At 39.4% G+C, this 15947-nt stretch overlaps 3 protein-coding genes and 1 pseudogene across 3 annotated transcripts; 3 read left to right on the forward strand and 1 right to left on the reverse strand.

Annotated features, from left to right (window-relative positions):
• The first annotated feature begins 266 nt into the window (after nucleotides 1-266).
• Nucleotides 267-1313, forward strand: LOC148693842 (uncharacterized). Its single transcript, XM_088678680.1, has one exon. It carries the CDS (start codon nucleotides 303-305, stop codon nucleotides 1299-1301), a length of 999 nt encoding a protein of 332 aa, XP_088534806.1. The 5' UTR covers nucleotides 267-302; the 3' UTR covers nucleotides 1302-1313.
• A 1421-nt stretch (nucleotides 1314-2734) lies between these two features.
• Nucleotides 2735-4936, forward strand: LOC137730329 (uncharacterized). The gene is made up of 4 exons (XM_068469396.2): nucleotides 2735-2928; nucleotides 3380-4009; nucleotides 4285-4327; nucleotides 4411-4936. Exons 1-4 carry the CDS (start codon nucleotides 2868-2870, stop codon nucleotides 4643-4645), a joined length of 969 nt encoding a protein of 322 aa, XP_068325497.2. The 5' UTR covers nucleotides 2735-2867; the 3' UTR covers nucleotides 4646-4936.
• A 763-nt stretch (nucleotides 4937-5699) lies between these two features.
• On the reverse strand, nucleotides 5700-7771 carry LOC137728944 (cold-regulated 413 inner membrane protein 1, chloroplastic). The gene is made up of 6 exons (XM_068467756.2): nucleotides 7548-7771; nucleotides 7340-7465; nucleotides 6872-6967; nucleotides 6658-6722; nucleotides 6118-6187; nucleotides 5700-6031 (listed from the first exon to the last, which is right to left on the reverse strand). Exons 1-6 carry the CDS (start codon nucleotides 7703-7705, stop codon nucleotides 5866-5868), a joined length of 681 nt encoding a protein of 226 aa, XP_068323857.2. The 5' UTR covers nucleotides 7706-7771; the 3' UTR covers nucleotides 5700-5865.
• Nucleotides 7772-10211: 2440 nt separating this feature from the next.
• Nucleotides 10212-13321, forward strand: LOC137728514 (cation/H(+) antiporter 4 pseudogene; annotated as a pseudogene).
• Nucleotides 13322-15947: the final 2626 nt, after the last annotated feature.

The raw sequence follows: 15947 nt of genomic DNA on the forward strand, positions 1-15947 counted from the left end.
ATTGAAGACAAAAACTGCATGACTGCCTTGGAAAGAAATACAAGTTCTTATTGACACTAAACTAATTTCTAGATCGATTTGGGAGAGAAGTGCAAGTTCTTATCGTGTAATCCAATTCTTCTGCCATACTTTTCTCAAAAATAATAAATAAATTCCTTTTTTCTTGTAAATCAAGTTAGGTTTGAGAAATTATATTAAATTCCTCTAAATTGAGTCTCCCTAGCATTACCAATCCATAATTCCATACTATATATCTTTGTTAAATTCTCTATGTTAATTTAATAGTTGGTGCCTATAATACTATGTCTCAGATATCTAGGCGCTACATACAAGTCCGGTCACGGGAACCGGAGAGTACAAGCGAATCCCTAGCGGAGGTACTGGAAAGCAATGACAATAACGAAGCGGTCCGTATCAAATTGCAGTTCTTCAAGGTGATTGGTTTGGTTGATTCAGAAGATGCAATTGCTTCTTTTCCAAGAGACGTTACTTTTGGAGAAGAATACTTCGTAGGTGAAAAACCAATTAGGGTTTCTCTTTCTCGTTTCAAGCTGTTATCTGATGAAGAAAAGAGTGTGTATGTAAAACAACAACTGGCTGGATGTCTGGGGGAAATATTGGGTGTCCCGGAAAGGCTGCAGCCAGAATACATTAAGAAGATTTCTCTGCAGGTTGGATTCGCCGTCTCCTCGCGGCCTATTCGTCACGTGGTCATGATAACGGAGGCGAGTCTGGAATTACATAGGCTCAAGTTTACTCCTGCTACTAAATCAGCCATTGAGGGTTTGGAGAAACTAAAACCACTTGATCTTTGTTTGGAAGATAAAGATCATACAGCGTCGTCGTGTGTTATCTGCATGAAGGGTTTTTTGGGTTTTGACCATGATGAAGCTGCTTCAACTAGTACTCTTGTGAAGGTACTTACTCGCCTGCCCTGCTTACACCTTTATCATCATGATTGCATTGTACGATGGCTAGGGATCAGTCACTTGTGTCCCATTTGCCGTTTCCCAATGCCAACCGTGGAAACTGGCGAGCCATCTGAACTGTCACACCCAAGCCTAATTCGAGAAGTGAGGGAGTCACCAGAATCCTCAGACCGGGCACTGATTGTGGAAGCGAGCCAGCCATCACAGCCCTCAAACTCAATGCCATTTGAGGAAGCGGATGAGCCAGTAGAACCCTCAAACCCAATGCTATCGCAGCGTTCAAGGATGCGTTGGCCTTCCGTGCTCATGATGTCTGCGGGTGGTGTAATGACTGCTGCCCTTCTTTGCAAATTATTGAAGCGCCGCAATTAATCAAAAGGCCAAAATATGACTCTTGTTATGATCAATTCCTGCATTAATTGTTAATAGTCAATTTGACTAGAGCATTACGCTCCTCCCTCATCACCCCAAGTTCAAATTCCTCTTCTCGTAGTTTAGGTTACCCCAAGTTCAAATTCCTCTTCTCGTAGTTTAGGTTAGGATATAACATCGCTTTCCCTTGCAATGTGGGTTTGTATATATTTTTGTGCTTTTTTAATTCCATACCCAAATTTTGCTGTAATTTGTGACCAAGCCATTGCTTAGCTTTTATCATTGCTATTTCAAGGAATTCAAAGTAAGTCCGATTCCAAATATGGAGGGTTTGCATTACTTTTTAGTTGGAGTTTTAAGGAGATGAACCTTAATTGTCCCGAAACTCCACACTACCCTCAAAAGAAAGAGTAAGAAACCGAAATATGTCCCTTCGTAGGTTCGAGAGTCTGATACACAACAAGAAAAAGACACATCAATGGGCATGATGGGATGTCTAAAAGGATTGTACGTGCCTAATAAAGAACAAGCATGATTAACCGTGCTCATTAAATACATAAGCGTAGCCAGTAGGTACGCTGACTAGAGCATATGTGCTCCTCCTACGCACTCGAGAAGTAAAATATCGTTCATTGAGTTCACAAGGGCGGATATTAAGGCCAAGTTTCTCCTTTTGCTAAGAACAAACAAGGGCAACTTGTTCTTTGAGAAAGCAAAGGATTATCAAATTTTAAATGAAGTAAGAAAATCGACCAGGAGGAGACAATATTCTCGATTACAGACCACCATATGCCACTCATAAACTCCTCCCTCGACAACTTTAACTTTTTGATTCAGTGCCATGAAAATAAAAAACACAACCTAAACTAAACCAAACAAAAGTACCCCCAAAAACAGTAGAAAGAAGAGCACAAACCAAAGAACACAGATCCTCTCCGGATCTGTGCAACTAGAGCCCGGGGATTAATGGATCCAGGCCATTAAAATTTGATCCAACGGCTACAAACAGGAAACCCGTCTAAAACTTATAATACTTATAGCCGTTGAATCAAATTTCAATGACCTGGATCCATTGATCCCCGAGCTCCGATTGCACAGATCTGGAGAGGATCTGTGTTCCAAAACAAAAAGGTAAAAAAACAAGATTCTGCAGCATAGATTCCCGATTTATTTAGAAACCAAAACATGAGATTTAAATCCCAGGAGATCATTCTTTTTTGCCTTTCCCAATTTCATCCCACTTTCCTTTTTTTGGCAACCATCTCTTGCTTGCAATATCCAACTTACCCAATTCCTCCCCTCTCAAGTTTTCTATATTCTCCCTCCCTTCTCTCTTTTCGTCTCTCTTCGATCCAAGAAAGCCATGATTCTTCCTCCACATATATATAAAATATATATGCCGAGAAAGGACGTAAACTCTTCTTTTTCGCAACACCTCCACCATTGCTGTTCCTCTTGTGTAGTATATCTTGGCTTCTGCATCATTGTTTCGAGCCCGGGAGATTACCTGCAATCACAATAACCTGCAAACACAGAAGTGTAGAAGAAGAGAAGTAGCTAGGAGCGATGGGAGTTGGCTCGCTTCGGCATTCTGCGTTGTTTTTCTTGTTTCTTTTCTTTAGTTCAGGTAATTTTGAATTTCGTTAGTCACCATCTCTGACTGGTTCTGTTTCTCTTCCGTGTGTTTCAACACGAGCCTTCTGACCACCAACCCGGCTTTGCTCATTTCCTGATATGATCATCAAGTTTCCTTCATGTCTATGGATTTATGAAGAGATTAAGATTACTATTTCTAACGAGCCCTGGATTCGGAAACCAGTCTCTTCTTATTTCGAAAGTATGTGATCATCAAGCAAACCTCTACGCCTTGCGACAATTTCGAGTCAAAACTACATGAAGTTCCACCTCCTTTGCATATGATCCAAGCATAGGAAACAAGATTATATGCAAGCACAAGAAGCATTTAGCATGCTCTTTTAACTCAATCTGATAACTCTTTCAAATTTATCCATTAAACTCAAATTTTCCATTTATTTCAATGAAAGAATAATAACTTACCATGCTTTTCATATCTTCAGGTTCAAGTGTTCCAAAGAATCCTCCTTTGGAAGCAACCCACCAAAGCAAAACGCAAGTGAATCAAGAAAAACATATAGTTTCCTCATCTTCGGTGTATACTACCCAGCTCGATGATATTCCCGTTGTCAATCCAAGTCCAACAACAACAACTCCCACACCATTTGCGAACCCGACAATATCCCCACCATCACCAACCACAACTCCAACCACAATACCACCAACCCCGCCCTTGAGCCCAACAATTCCCACACCATTTGCAAACCCGACAATATCCCCACCATCACCAACCACAACTCCAACCACAATACCCCCAACCCCGCCCCTGAGCCCGACAACTCCCACCACAACTCCATCATCCCCAACAACTCCCACCACAACTCCATCATCAGGTGGTACTTGGTGTATTGCAAGCCAATCTGCTTCACAAAACGCCTTGCAGGTAGCTCTTGATTATGCTTGTGGCTATGGAGGTGCAGACTGTTCAGCAATTAATCAAGGTGGAAGCTGTTATAACCCAAACACTCTTCACGATCATGCTTCCTACGCCTTCAACGACTACTATCAGAAGAACCCATCTCCTACCAGCTGCAATTTCGGTGGAACAGCTCAACTCACCAACACTGACCCAAGTAAGACATTTCTAGAAGTTGGTTTTTATCAAGCTTATCACTTGTCCTAAAAACTTCACTTATCAAAGAAAGAAACACTGAACGAACTCTCCATTTATTTCAATTGCAAATAGCTTTCTGAACGTATAACTCGATATAACTTATATCTATAGCTCCCTAGCTGTTTTTCCAAAAGTTTCAGATCCGCCACTTAACAAATTCAATTCCTGACCTTGCTGTTCTTGTTATATGTACGCTTGAATAAATACTGAACTCCTTGCTCTGCCAAATTGCAGGTACTGGTAGCTGTCGCTTTGCATCTTCCTCATCATCAACCAGGTAACCTTTCATAGCCCTACCTCCAACTTCATTTATAAATACATGAAGTAAAACATAAATCTAATTCTACTTTGCAAATTCAGCATGAACTCACCACCAACAACAATGGCACCACCAAAGCCAACGATGTCAACAACACCACCAACAACAACATCCCCATACACCCCAAGCATCGCTACACCAGGTGGAGGATCAACAATTTATGGTGACTCGCCAACAGAGTCCCCAAACTCAGCAACCTCTATCTCATCTTGCATGCTACCGCTATTCATCATGACTGGGATCTTGGGGTCATTTCTCGCAGAAAATTATGTCTAAAGGGAAACTAAGTTTCAGCTATTCTATCTGCAGTTAGATGGCAAACCATTCATTTGCCAGCATCCTACATAAAGTTCAACGAGGCCCTGAGATCAAAATGAGCTACTATGTTATCGCTAGGCCTTGTTCCTCACCATTTAAATTACTGCCATACTTCATCTATGTACACCCAATAGTAGACTATTAAGCCTAAGGACAGAAAAAGCATAGATATTTTTTAGGTTCTTTTACGTGTAGACATATAGGTCCTTTATCTGCAGTTTTAGTACAATAAATTATTAGTTAAGGTCACCAGGCTTCAGCACTTCTTTTATTTATAAACCAACATGATATTAGCTAGTGCATTATATCTACGATACCAATGAGTAACACATACATAGACATATGACAGTAAAAGGTCTGGTAATGAAAATTAATGACCTAACTAGAAAGAATGGATGTAACCAATGGAATGACCTATGTCTTATCTGGCATACCACATTAGATACTACAGAAGACTCGATGTATTCAAATATACAGTATATTTCCTCTTATCAACAAACACATATGAAATTTACCTAACTTGTACCCTACTCTCTTGGAAGATGAAGACAGCAGATACCTAAGCTCTTCTTAATTTGCTACTTATAAAATGTTGATACAAGTTATTTCAACAATAAAATTTTCCTTAATTCATATTATTTACTTTCATTATAGATTCCAATATAATCATCAAAACAATTAACAGAATTTCGTGCATTCAAATGGCTAGGTAACCGACCCAGTTCTGCACCATGCCAATAGTATAATCTCCGCATCCCAAAAATGGCATCACTTTACTTAAAAGTAAAGCTTTCCAAAAACCATCTCCAGCAACGAGGGGTTAAGACACTCCAAAAGAAAAATATGAGAACAAGTAAAGAGGACAATCCTCGTGCGCATGGGAAGATCAACTTGATTCCTAACTTATCAAACACAAAACAGAATGCACAATGCACAAAGATTGATTCATGTTAATGTATCTCAATGGTCTAAAGTAAACCATTTGATGTGTCTTGGCATCATAAAATTATGATTGAAAATGAAGGGCAACAACCTGCCTCTGAGCTGATAATCTCTTTTATTACTGTAAATACGAATTATTCAAGAGTACAAAATCAGATGACATATTACACAATATAACAGGGAAATGAAAGGTAACTAATAACTGTTATCAGACTTACTCCTTATTTACAATAAACTCAGAACAGGAACAAGCATGAGAAAGCAGTGATAGAAATGATGGCTAAGGTAGCAATAATTGAACCTCGGTCAAATGATCTCTCCAAGCTTCCTATTCGTGAAAAGTGCTGGAAAGCCAAATATGCTGCAATGACCAGTGAAATAATAGCACCTTCTTGTCTTCCCCTGCCAACGGAACAAATTGAAACATTAGAACCGAGAAAATCACAGATAACTGGGCAAAGTTGGTCTTAAACAATGCATTTACGCACCTTAGTTTCAGAACTTGGTAAGGAGCCACAATCACCAGGAGGAATGCTGTCAATGGCAACTCAAGTTCCGCTAAGAAAGAACAAAATAAGACCATGTATAATATTAATTGACAGAGGATAATTGAAATGGCAACCACACCACTATATTAACACACCTCAATTTCAAATTAGTAGAAAACAGAACCAAGACTTAGAGAAGAGCAAAGTAGCAAATCAACACATTTAATTTCACATTTTCTTTTATACCTACGATCCGGACATGGTTCAAAAACTTAAAAAGTCAGTATACTGAAAATAAGGGCATCTTCAAATACTATAATAGCAAGCAAAGACGGGTATATTACAATAAATGGTTTGTTCCCCCTAATGGAATAAAACCAATATAGTTAACTAACCATGCCGACATTAGAAACTATTATTTGAGAAACCCAGATAACTCTGCCAAGTTAGCTCTGAGTGAGAAAACCAGATAACACTCCCCGTTTAGCATTGTCAAGCCTACACTCAAACCAAGGAATCAGAGTTTAGAAGAGAACCTACCAGGAATAAAGAAGAAGAGACGAACAAGAAGGGCTAGGAAGGCAGCCCAGATACCATATTCACCCCTGCAAACCAAACTCATGAATGTCAGCCAACTTATACATTTAACCTCAGACCGCAAACGTTCTCCACAGCATACCAAGAAAAAAACTTTCTAGCAATAAAACACAACAAAAAGAACGAAGACAATAACCCAATTTCTTGAAATGCTTACTTAATCCATGAGACGACGGTAGCTGGCGCTTGTAGGAGAAATAAGGGAACAAGAAATGATTTCTGAACAGCAGTCCCTTTTACAAGCAACAGAACCCTGGAAATGTGAGAAATTTGAACACCCATTAAAGCATTAATCCATCTCGCCCAACATCTCAATACCGAAGGTAGAAAACTTTCGTGGAACCTCCAAAGATAAATTAGAAAAACACCCCACAACTATTATTCTTATACAAAACACTTCAAGAGCTCAATTGGATAAAAAAAATTACAAAAAAACCCTATCCTTTATCAATTGTCATGCCCTAATTGATTCTTCGTTTTGAAATTGCTTTGGCACCCTTCCCCCATTACAAAGTCAGCTGGATTTTTTTCTCCAAAGTATTGAGCTTGAAGTGTTTTTACTAAAGTTCAATGCTCTCGAGGGCTCATATGTAAAAAACTGAAAGCGAGAGAGAAAGAGAATTACGCAGAAGAAATGGTGGAGATCCACTGGAGGCTGTTGACAGAAAGAGGTGCAGCGTAACACATCGCACCCGATCCCCTCCTCTTACCCTTCATCGCCATGAATTCCTTCTTTCCGCCAATCGAAACTCTGCCCAAAAACCAGAAACGACGGCGTTGCATGCAGAGCTCGATTGATATCTGAAGCTTTGGGAGTGAAATTACAAAATTACCTGAGAGGGTTGCGGTGGAGTGATCTCAGAAGAAGACAAGAGAGCTTGGCCGGCCTCGGTTGAAAGGCGGAGAATTTGGATGTGGTAGTGCTGCTGCTGCTGATGCCGTAGAGAGAGAAATTCCCTTGTAACGTGGAGGAGAGTGAGAGAGTCGCCATTTTTGTAATTTCAGCTTTGTGCTTTTTTCTGCTTTCTGCTTTCTGCTTTCTGCTTTTATGGCTTCGAGGGCACAGTGAGAGGAACGCGAGAGTGTAGTTCACTATTTCGCGGCAAATAATTTGGATCCATGACCACCGTCCACGTGCGGGGTTTGCGATTCGAGGTCACATCATTGGGATTTCTTGCGGTGGTTCAGCTCAGCTGAGCTGGATATGACATTCATTTTTACATTATGTTTGAATGCGACAAATAAATTTAAAATTTGAATAAAAATTAAAATTTATAAATTAACATGTAATAATTTCATTGCTTGAATTTATAAATATAGAAATTTAGAATTTTCGGATGAAAAAAAATATAGAATTTGGGACCCTTAATTCTCAAGTTTAAATTACATGTAAATATGTGTCATTTCACAATTTTTATGATTAGTAGTTTAAAAATAACAAAATTCATATCCAATTTCATTGTTATTTTAGGTTAACTAAATAAGAAAATCAACAAATTCTAGAAAATAAAATTACGTCATTTCAATTTTCATCATTTTAAAATTCTTTTATAATCTTAAATTTTTCTGTCCAAACATAATGTTATGTGTTATAACACATTAGATTTTTAAGAATATATTTTTTCTTTTTTGTTCACTTATTTTGAAATATTTAAATTTAATATTTTAGTTAATTAGAGGCCGGAACTTCAGTTTTTTGTTAGACTTTTCTTTGTGGGATGGGGAAATTCAATCAACTGTCTGTTAGCCTCTTTGAGACATTTTTTATCCAGCACTTAAAAAATACCATTGCAAATACTTTGTTGTGGCCATCTCCAGCTGAAGGATCCAGAGGGCCGAAAATCGTCTCCAATTGAGGGCTAGACCAAAGGGCTCGTGGAATCTGAGAGGGCCCTAAGGAATTTGAAAGGGTTGGAGGGCTGGTTGCAGCTCGGGACTAGCCAAAAAAATCATTATTCCTGTCGGTTATAACCGATAGGAATTCTTAAGCTAAAATTCAAATGCAACAGCTAGCTGACGTCAGCTAGCCGTTGCATTGATTTTTTTTTTAATAGTTTTATTATTATTTTTTATTTACAAAATTTTTCCTATAACTTCTATTTCACAAAATTTGTTTCATTTTATTTTAAATTCTATTTTTTTTTCCTATAACTTCTATTTCACAAAATTTGTTTCATTTTATTTTAAATTCTATTTTTTTTTCCTATAACTTCTATTTCACAAAATTTGTTTCATTTTATTTCAGACTCCTCATCTTCTCGTCTCATTTGCGCCCAGTTTGCTTCCAATTTGGAATTGGATGAGGACCCCTAGTTGGAATCTGAAGAGGATCCAAAGTTGGAATTCATTGCAAACTTGAATTGAAATAGATTGAATTCAAAGTTGTGTGAATTATAACCCAATATCCACCCTATTTATAGCAAAAGAAAATTTCAAATCCAACGGCTAGCTGGCGTCACTTAACCGTTGGATTTGAATTTAAGTTGTAGTTTTTAAATAATAAATTATGTTTGGTCCTATTACCCTTTTGCTCTCGGTTGGAGACCCTTTTCTTTGTGACAGGGCTAAAACGAGTCCTATGGCCCTCGGTTGGAGACGGAGGTAAATATGGCCATGTACTGTTCGTTAAAATATTAATTTCTTGGAGGATCAGAGGACTAAAACGAACCATCTGACCAGCCCTCAGTTGGAGATGACCTAAGATTAAATTAAGGGTAATTTTGTCCACGTCTGGCAACATGGATTCGCTTGTAATTATTTAAGTTTTTCATTTATTAGATTAAGATATAGTTTATAATGGGAGCCAATTCGTGATACCATATTTTTTACACAAGTTTTTACGAGGTCTATTTCGTAAATGTATTTCAAATATCCGAATTGTCTATCTTTTAGATATTTTCTCAAAAAATTTGTCTACCAAAACTGTATTAGTTCATTTTCTTCACTCCAAGTGAATGTCTTAAAGGTTTTGACTTGTCTAATTTTTTGTAGTAATGATCTATAAATGATCTTCTAAAATATTGATAGTTCAGACCTAAACACACATAGGAATGCATCCCACAAAATATTGTATAAAAAAAATTGATGTTACGGATCCGCTCCTTTATAATTAATTACTAAATGATATGGAAATTGACCAAGAAGTTTGTAAACTAAATGAGGGAATAATGAAAACAACCACTTAACCACTTCCAGAAAATAAATTGCATGCAGACGGTCAAAAGTAACTGGTTGTGAACGTTACTCTGTTGAAATCTTGTTTAAAGGCAGTTTTCTTCATAAATGCTGAAGCTAACACAACCACTCGTTTAAAACCAGCTGCTTAATTACTAATGTTGCGTCTATAATTACGATATATAAAAATAATTATTTTGGATTGTCCTCCTCTTTCGTGTTTCTCTGAGCAATCATGAATTAACCAAATACAATTTTTCTCTCTGCGACAAGCTCTTGATCTGGTGATACTTACGGATATTCTCAGTTTTGATTGAGCCAGAATGTCATCGCCTTTACTTATTTTTGTAGTGACTGCCTTCTGGATCTTTAGTGCGGTGAAACCGGATCAAACAGGAATGCAGAAGAGGATGACCGATCCGGTGACCATATGCACGGTGTTTCCGCCTCGCATTAATTCGCTTGGCTTGTGGAACAAATCGGATTCTTGGCCGGTGCATGTTAAAGACCCGCTTGGGATTGTGCATTTCACCTTTCGACTGCAGAACTACACCCTCCCAATTCTGGAATTTGAAATTACTCTCATCTATGTTGTAACCCAACTCACCCATTTGTTTCTCAAGTTGTTTGGCCTCCCGGTGTTTGCCGCACAACTTCTGGTACGTACCATGTATAGGATAAAAGTCGTGGATGCATATGAGTCTTATAGTACATTTCACATAATACATTACATTAATGGTTGACAATCATTCATAGACATGTTCTAATTGTCTAAATATTTCTCACCATCACCGTGGTTGTCTTTAGAAAGAAATATTAGTGACTAACCATGTGGGCTTGAGGAGCGGAATTTGTGAGGTTGATCACTACAAGGAGCGGAATCTCATTTTGTGGTATAATTATAGGCATCTATCACTACAAAATGGACTCCGCTCTTGTAGTTTCTTGGAGCGATAGATGATAAAACAAAAATTTGTCTTATCAATGTTATGAGTGCATTAAGTAATTACTAGTGACATTAAGATTATTTTGGCTGAACCCTCCAGGCTGGATTACTCCTTGGTGATTTAGGACTTGACAGAGTGGTCCGACATTCTAGTCGTGGCTTCAGTTTGAATCCCATATTTCCTTTTGCTAATCAAGAAGTACTCAACATAATATCACTGTCTGGCTACACACTCTTCACCTTCTTGTTTGGAGTAAAAATGGACGTCGGATTAGTATATAAAACCGGAAGAAAGGCCATCTACACCGGTGCTTTAACCTTGATAGTGCCTCTAATTGCCGCCACTGCAACCCTTCTCATCCTCACCTTCCAGTGGTCCTTACAAGCCGATGAAATAGTTCAGCTTCTTTTCATAACATCAATGCACTCTCTGTCTCCGTCCCCCGTCATCCATTGCCTCCTCACCGAGCTCAGAATCTTAAACTCTGAGCTCGGCCGGCTCGCATTATCATCGGCACTTGTCAGTGACCTCTCCAGCATTTTACTCACCGGTGTTTCAACCTTAATGACAGTCATGCAGCGAGATCCGGATAAGCCCCTAATCGACTTGACGGTGATGATAGTCTTCACTTTGTTTGTACACTACGTTTGTCGTCCAGTTATGTTGTGGATGGTAAGAAAGACACCGGAGGGCAAATCCGTTAAGGACTCGTACATATTAATAATCCTGCTGGCTGTTTTTGGATCTGGATTGATTTCCCATGCAGCTCGTCTGTCCATTGTAGTGGGCCCTTTAATCTTGGGATTGGCTGTGCCAGATGGGCCCCCACTGGGAGCTACACTGGTCAGAAAGCTTGACTTTATGGTCAATAGGGTTTTCATGCCCGTTTTTGTGACGACGTCCATGATGAGGGTGGTTGTACAACAGGAGGTGCCTGATGGTGACCAAACGGCAGTTCGTGCCACAGCAATCATCACTCTTGTGATCTTCTTGAGCAAATTTGCGGCCTCTTTGGTGACTCCTTTGTGTTGCAAGATGCCTCTCAAGCATGCTGTGACACTAGCACTCGTAATGACCAGCAAAGGCGTTGTCGAGATAGCCGGATACACCATTGCTAGAGACACTTGGGTACGTAAGTTTAAGTTAATATAAATTAATAATACATACATGTCGATATGACATTACCAATCTAATCAATTTAATTATAACATGCAAATACTTATTTTAATTTAATTGAATTCGTAACAAACCGCGCATTATTATTGTCACACGTTCACGTATTTGCACGTTAATCTTTATAATTACTAATAGGCAGCCTCACTGATATTAATACTAGTTCCCATGTTTTTCCTTATGCGCAGATTATTGTTCATGGGGTGTTTAATTATATGATGTTCACGGTCGTATTTAGTGCAATTGTTGTGCCACCTCTTGTGAAGCTCTTGTACGATCCTAAGATAAAATACGCCGGCTACCAACAAAGAAACCTTATGAATGACAAACCCAATTCCGACCTACGAATCCTTGCGTGCATCAACAGAGCCGATAACACCCCCGCCATCATCAACCTTCTCGACGCCGCATGCCCTACTCGAGAAAGCTCCATCACCCTCTACGTCCTTCACCTCATCGAGCTAGTTGCCCGAAGCATGCCCGTCTTCATCGCCCATGATATACACAAGTGGGACCTCTCCAACTACTCGTACTCCGATAATGTCATCCGTTCGTTTACTCAGTTTATGAGAGACAACGATGGAGCTGTCTCCGTTAATGTATTTACAGCGGTCTCTCCTCCCCAATACATGTACGACGACATATGCACCCTCGCGCTCGACAAGGACACGTCGCTCATAATCCTTCCGTTTCATCGAAAGTGGTCGACCTCTGACGGGTCTATTGAGTCGGAAAACCAAAACGTAAGGGATCTCAATCGTAGGGTACTTAAAACAGCGCCATGTTCGGTTGCCATACTTGTGAACCGTGGTCACATAAGATGCACCAACTCCTCAGCTGAAGGGTATAGAGTTGCGGTGGTTTTTTTCGGAGGGAAGGACGATAGGGAGGCGCTTACTTTCGCGAAACGGATGGTGAAGGACGCGTGCATCAGCCTGACGGTGATTCATCTGGTGGACGCATCAGACCACGAAGAGAGTCACAACAAATGGGAGTGGGTGCAGGACAATGAGATGTTGAAGGAAGTAAAGCAGAAGAGTATAGGGTATGTGAGTTACGTGGAAGAGAATGTACGGGATGGGACTCGAACGACAAGGAAAATACGGTCGTTGATGGACGACAATGAATACGACCTGTTCATCGTCGGGAGAAGATATAAGGTGAAAAGCCCTCAGACGTTGGGTCTTGAGGACTGGAGTGAGTTCCCGGAGCTTGGGGTTATCGGCGACATGCTTTCCTCGGCGGAATTTCGCTGCAAATCTAGTGTGTTGGTGGTTCAGCAACAGCAGCAACGTAGGAGGTGGCGTGATTAGCTAGTCAAAAACGAAACGTAGAACTTCAACCATTTTGTTCCTAAAATTCTTGTCACACTAACACAAAATTCATGAGGTAATGCCACTATTTAGACCAAATTTGTAAATATATGACGTGATTGTTAATAATTAGATTATTAATTATTGATTAACGTATTTATTTTCTATTTGTATGATTTGCAAATTTAATTTAAAATTTTGGTTTGCCTAGCATTATCCACATCATAGGATTCTAATTTTTTTTCTTTTTCCTTTTGGAATATGCTCTTAAACAAATTATAGGCTGAAGCGATACTTTTTGTAGTTCATAAAGAACAAAGTGAGACTCAATTATTGTTTTAAATCAATGATGTGATGCATTTAGATAAATTGAAACACATGATGATGCGTAACAAGTTTTAAAAAATCCCACTTTGTATTGTCTAGTTTCGTATTAGTCATGCAAAATGGAATTAAATGCGAATTTTGAATTGAAAGAGATGGAAGTTATTGCAATATTTTACCCTAAAATTTGTGAGTGGTTTTTGAATTAGGTGAGGTTTCAATTTGAGCAATTTGTATTATAAAAAGTTTAAAATTGCATTAAGTGGGCTTTTAATCTAAAATGGTTATCTAAACTACATTAAGAATAATATTTGGCTACTTAAAGATGTCACATCTCAGATCGGTTCCATCGTAGCACGATATTGTCTGCTTTGAGCTTCTCATTCCCTCACAGTTTTGTTTCTGGGAACTCACGAACAACTTTCCAGTGGGTCACCCATTCTATGATTGCTCTAGCCCAAACTCGCTTAACTTCGGAGTTCCGATGGAATCCGAAGCCAGTAAGTTCCCAAAAGGCATCGTGCTATATGAAGGTGGGAATGTACATATAAGACACATCACCCCCTCTCCGTTGGTCGATGTGGGATGTCACAATCCACCCCACTTAAGGGGAACCCGACATCCTCGCCGGCACATTCGTACCAAACAGTAGAGTGGATCTGATACCAAATTGTCACATCCCAGCCCGGGTCCGACCATATCCCGGGCTCGACTCCGCCGTAGCACGATATTGTTCGCTTTGGGCCCCGACCACGCCTTCACGGTTTTGTTTCTGGGAACTCACGAGCAACTTCTTAGGGGGTCACCCATCCTAGGATTGCTCTAGCCCAAACTGGCTTAACTTCAGAGTTCCGATGGAATCCAAAGCCAATGAGCTCCTAAAAGGCCTCGTGTTAAGTAGAGACAGAAATATACATATAAGGCTTACATGATCCACACTCCTGGGCGATGTGGGATCTTACAATCACCCCCCCTTAGGGGCCCGACGTCCTTGCCGGCACACTTTCGTCCAAGGATTGGCTCTGATACCAAATTGTCACATCTTGGCCCTAACCCCAACCACATCCCGGACTCGACTCCACCGTAGCACGATATTGTCCTCTTTGGACCCCGACCATGGATTCACACCCCTAGGCAATGCAGGATCTTACAATCCACCCCCCCTCAGGGGTCCAACGTCCTCATTGGCACACTTTCGGTCATGGATTGGCTCTGATACCAAATTGTCACATCCCGACCCTGGTCTCCACCACATCCCGGGCTTATCTCCACCATAGCACGATATTGTCCGCTTTGGGCCCCGACCACACCCTCACGGTTTTGTTTCTGGGAACTCACACGAGAACTTCCTAGTGGGTCACCTATCTTGTGAATGCTCTCGCGCGAACTTGCTTAACTTCGGAGTTCGTACGAAACCTGAAGCCTATGAGCTCCGAAAAGGCCTCGTGCTAGGTAAAGATATGAATATACATATAAGGCTTACAAAATCCATAACCCTGGGCGATGAAGATCTTACAAAAGATGAGTAGGAACTCCTACTCAAAATTTATCAAAATTGTTCGTTGTCTATTTATAGAATTTCGTGTTTATAATAAGAACCGTTCATATTATAAATCACCCTATAAAGATCGTGTCTGCAAGAAATCAATTAAAACTAAGGTCGTTTAGTCATCAAACTGTTTAAAAACAAATGAACGGTATTGGTAAAAGCATTACAAACCATCTATGTATTTGCTAAAATAGATTAACTAAATGACCTTAGTTTTAATTTATTTTTTGTACAGATTATCTTTACAGTGTGATTCATAGTATGAAAGGTTCTGATCATAAGCACAAAGCTATGTGATTAAAACACTAAGAGTTTTGAGTAGAAATTCCTACTCATCTTTGAGTAGCCAAGTATTGTTCCATTAATAAAATCTCTAAACTATATTAATAGAACTCTCATTGTCAACCAAAATAAGGTAAAAAGACAATTTTGTATTCTACCACAAAACAAAATCATGAACAGTAGAGTAAATTTACGCAAACTAAAATTTACCCTTTCTTTTAAAGCCTCACCCAATAGCAGTGTTCTAAAAAAATGCCTAGATGGCGCCTAGGCCTTGGTGACCCTGAGGTTTTTTTTGCAAATTGGTTGGAAAAATCGGCTTTTTTTTAAAATAAAAAATAAAAAAATTCCTATCTACATTACTATATTTCCTTATTTTCCTATTATTTTGCATTTTATTTGGTTTTAAATTGTGAACTTATTGTACATGTGTCATTCTACAATACTTCTCACTATGGTTATATGGCATAT

The sequence above is a fragment of the Pyrus communis genome, chromosome 10 (assembly GCF_041283825.1).
Source record: "Pyrus communis isolate YQ-2024b chromosome 10, ASM4128382v1, whole genome shotgun sequence".
NCBI lineage: Eukaryota > Viridiplantae > Streptophyta > Magnoliopsida > Rosales > Rosaceae > Pyrus > Pyrus communis.

Coding starts and splice junctions, on each gene's coding strand:
- LOC148693842 (XM_088678680.1), top strand. CDS start 303: ATGTCTCAGATATCTAGGCGCTACATACAAGTCCGGTCACGGGAACCG.
- LOC137730329 (XM_068469396.2), top strand. CDS start 2,868: ATGGGAGTTGGCTCGCTTCGGCATTCTGCGTTGTTTTTCTTGTTTCTT. Junction 2,929..3,379: donor GTTTCTTTTCTTTAGTTCAG/GTAATTTTGAAT, acceptor TCATATCTTCAG/GTTCAAGTGTTCCAAAGAAT. Junction 4,328..4,410: donor TCTTCCTCATCATCAACCAG/GTAACCTTTCAT, acceptor TTGCAAATTCAG/CATGAACTCACCACCAACAA.
- LOC137728944 (XM_068467756.2), bottom strand. CDS start 7,705: ATGGCGACTCTCTCACTCTCCTCCACGTTACAAGGGAATTTCTCTCTC. Junction 7,466..7,547: donor CTCCACCGCAACCCTCTCAG/GTAATTTTGTAA, acceptor GTTTTTGGGCAG/AGTTTCGATTGGCGGAAAGA. Junction 6,188..6,657: donor TCTCTTCTTCTTTATTCCTG/GTAGGTTCTCTT, acceptor GTTCTTTCTTAG/CGGAACTTGAGTTGCCATTG.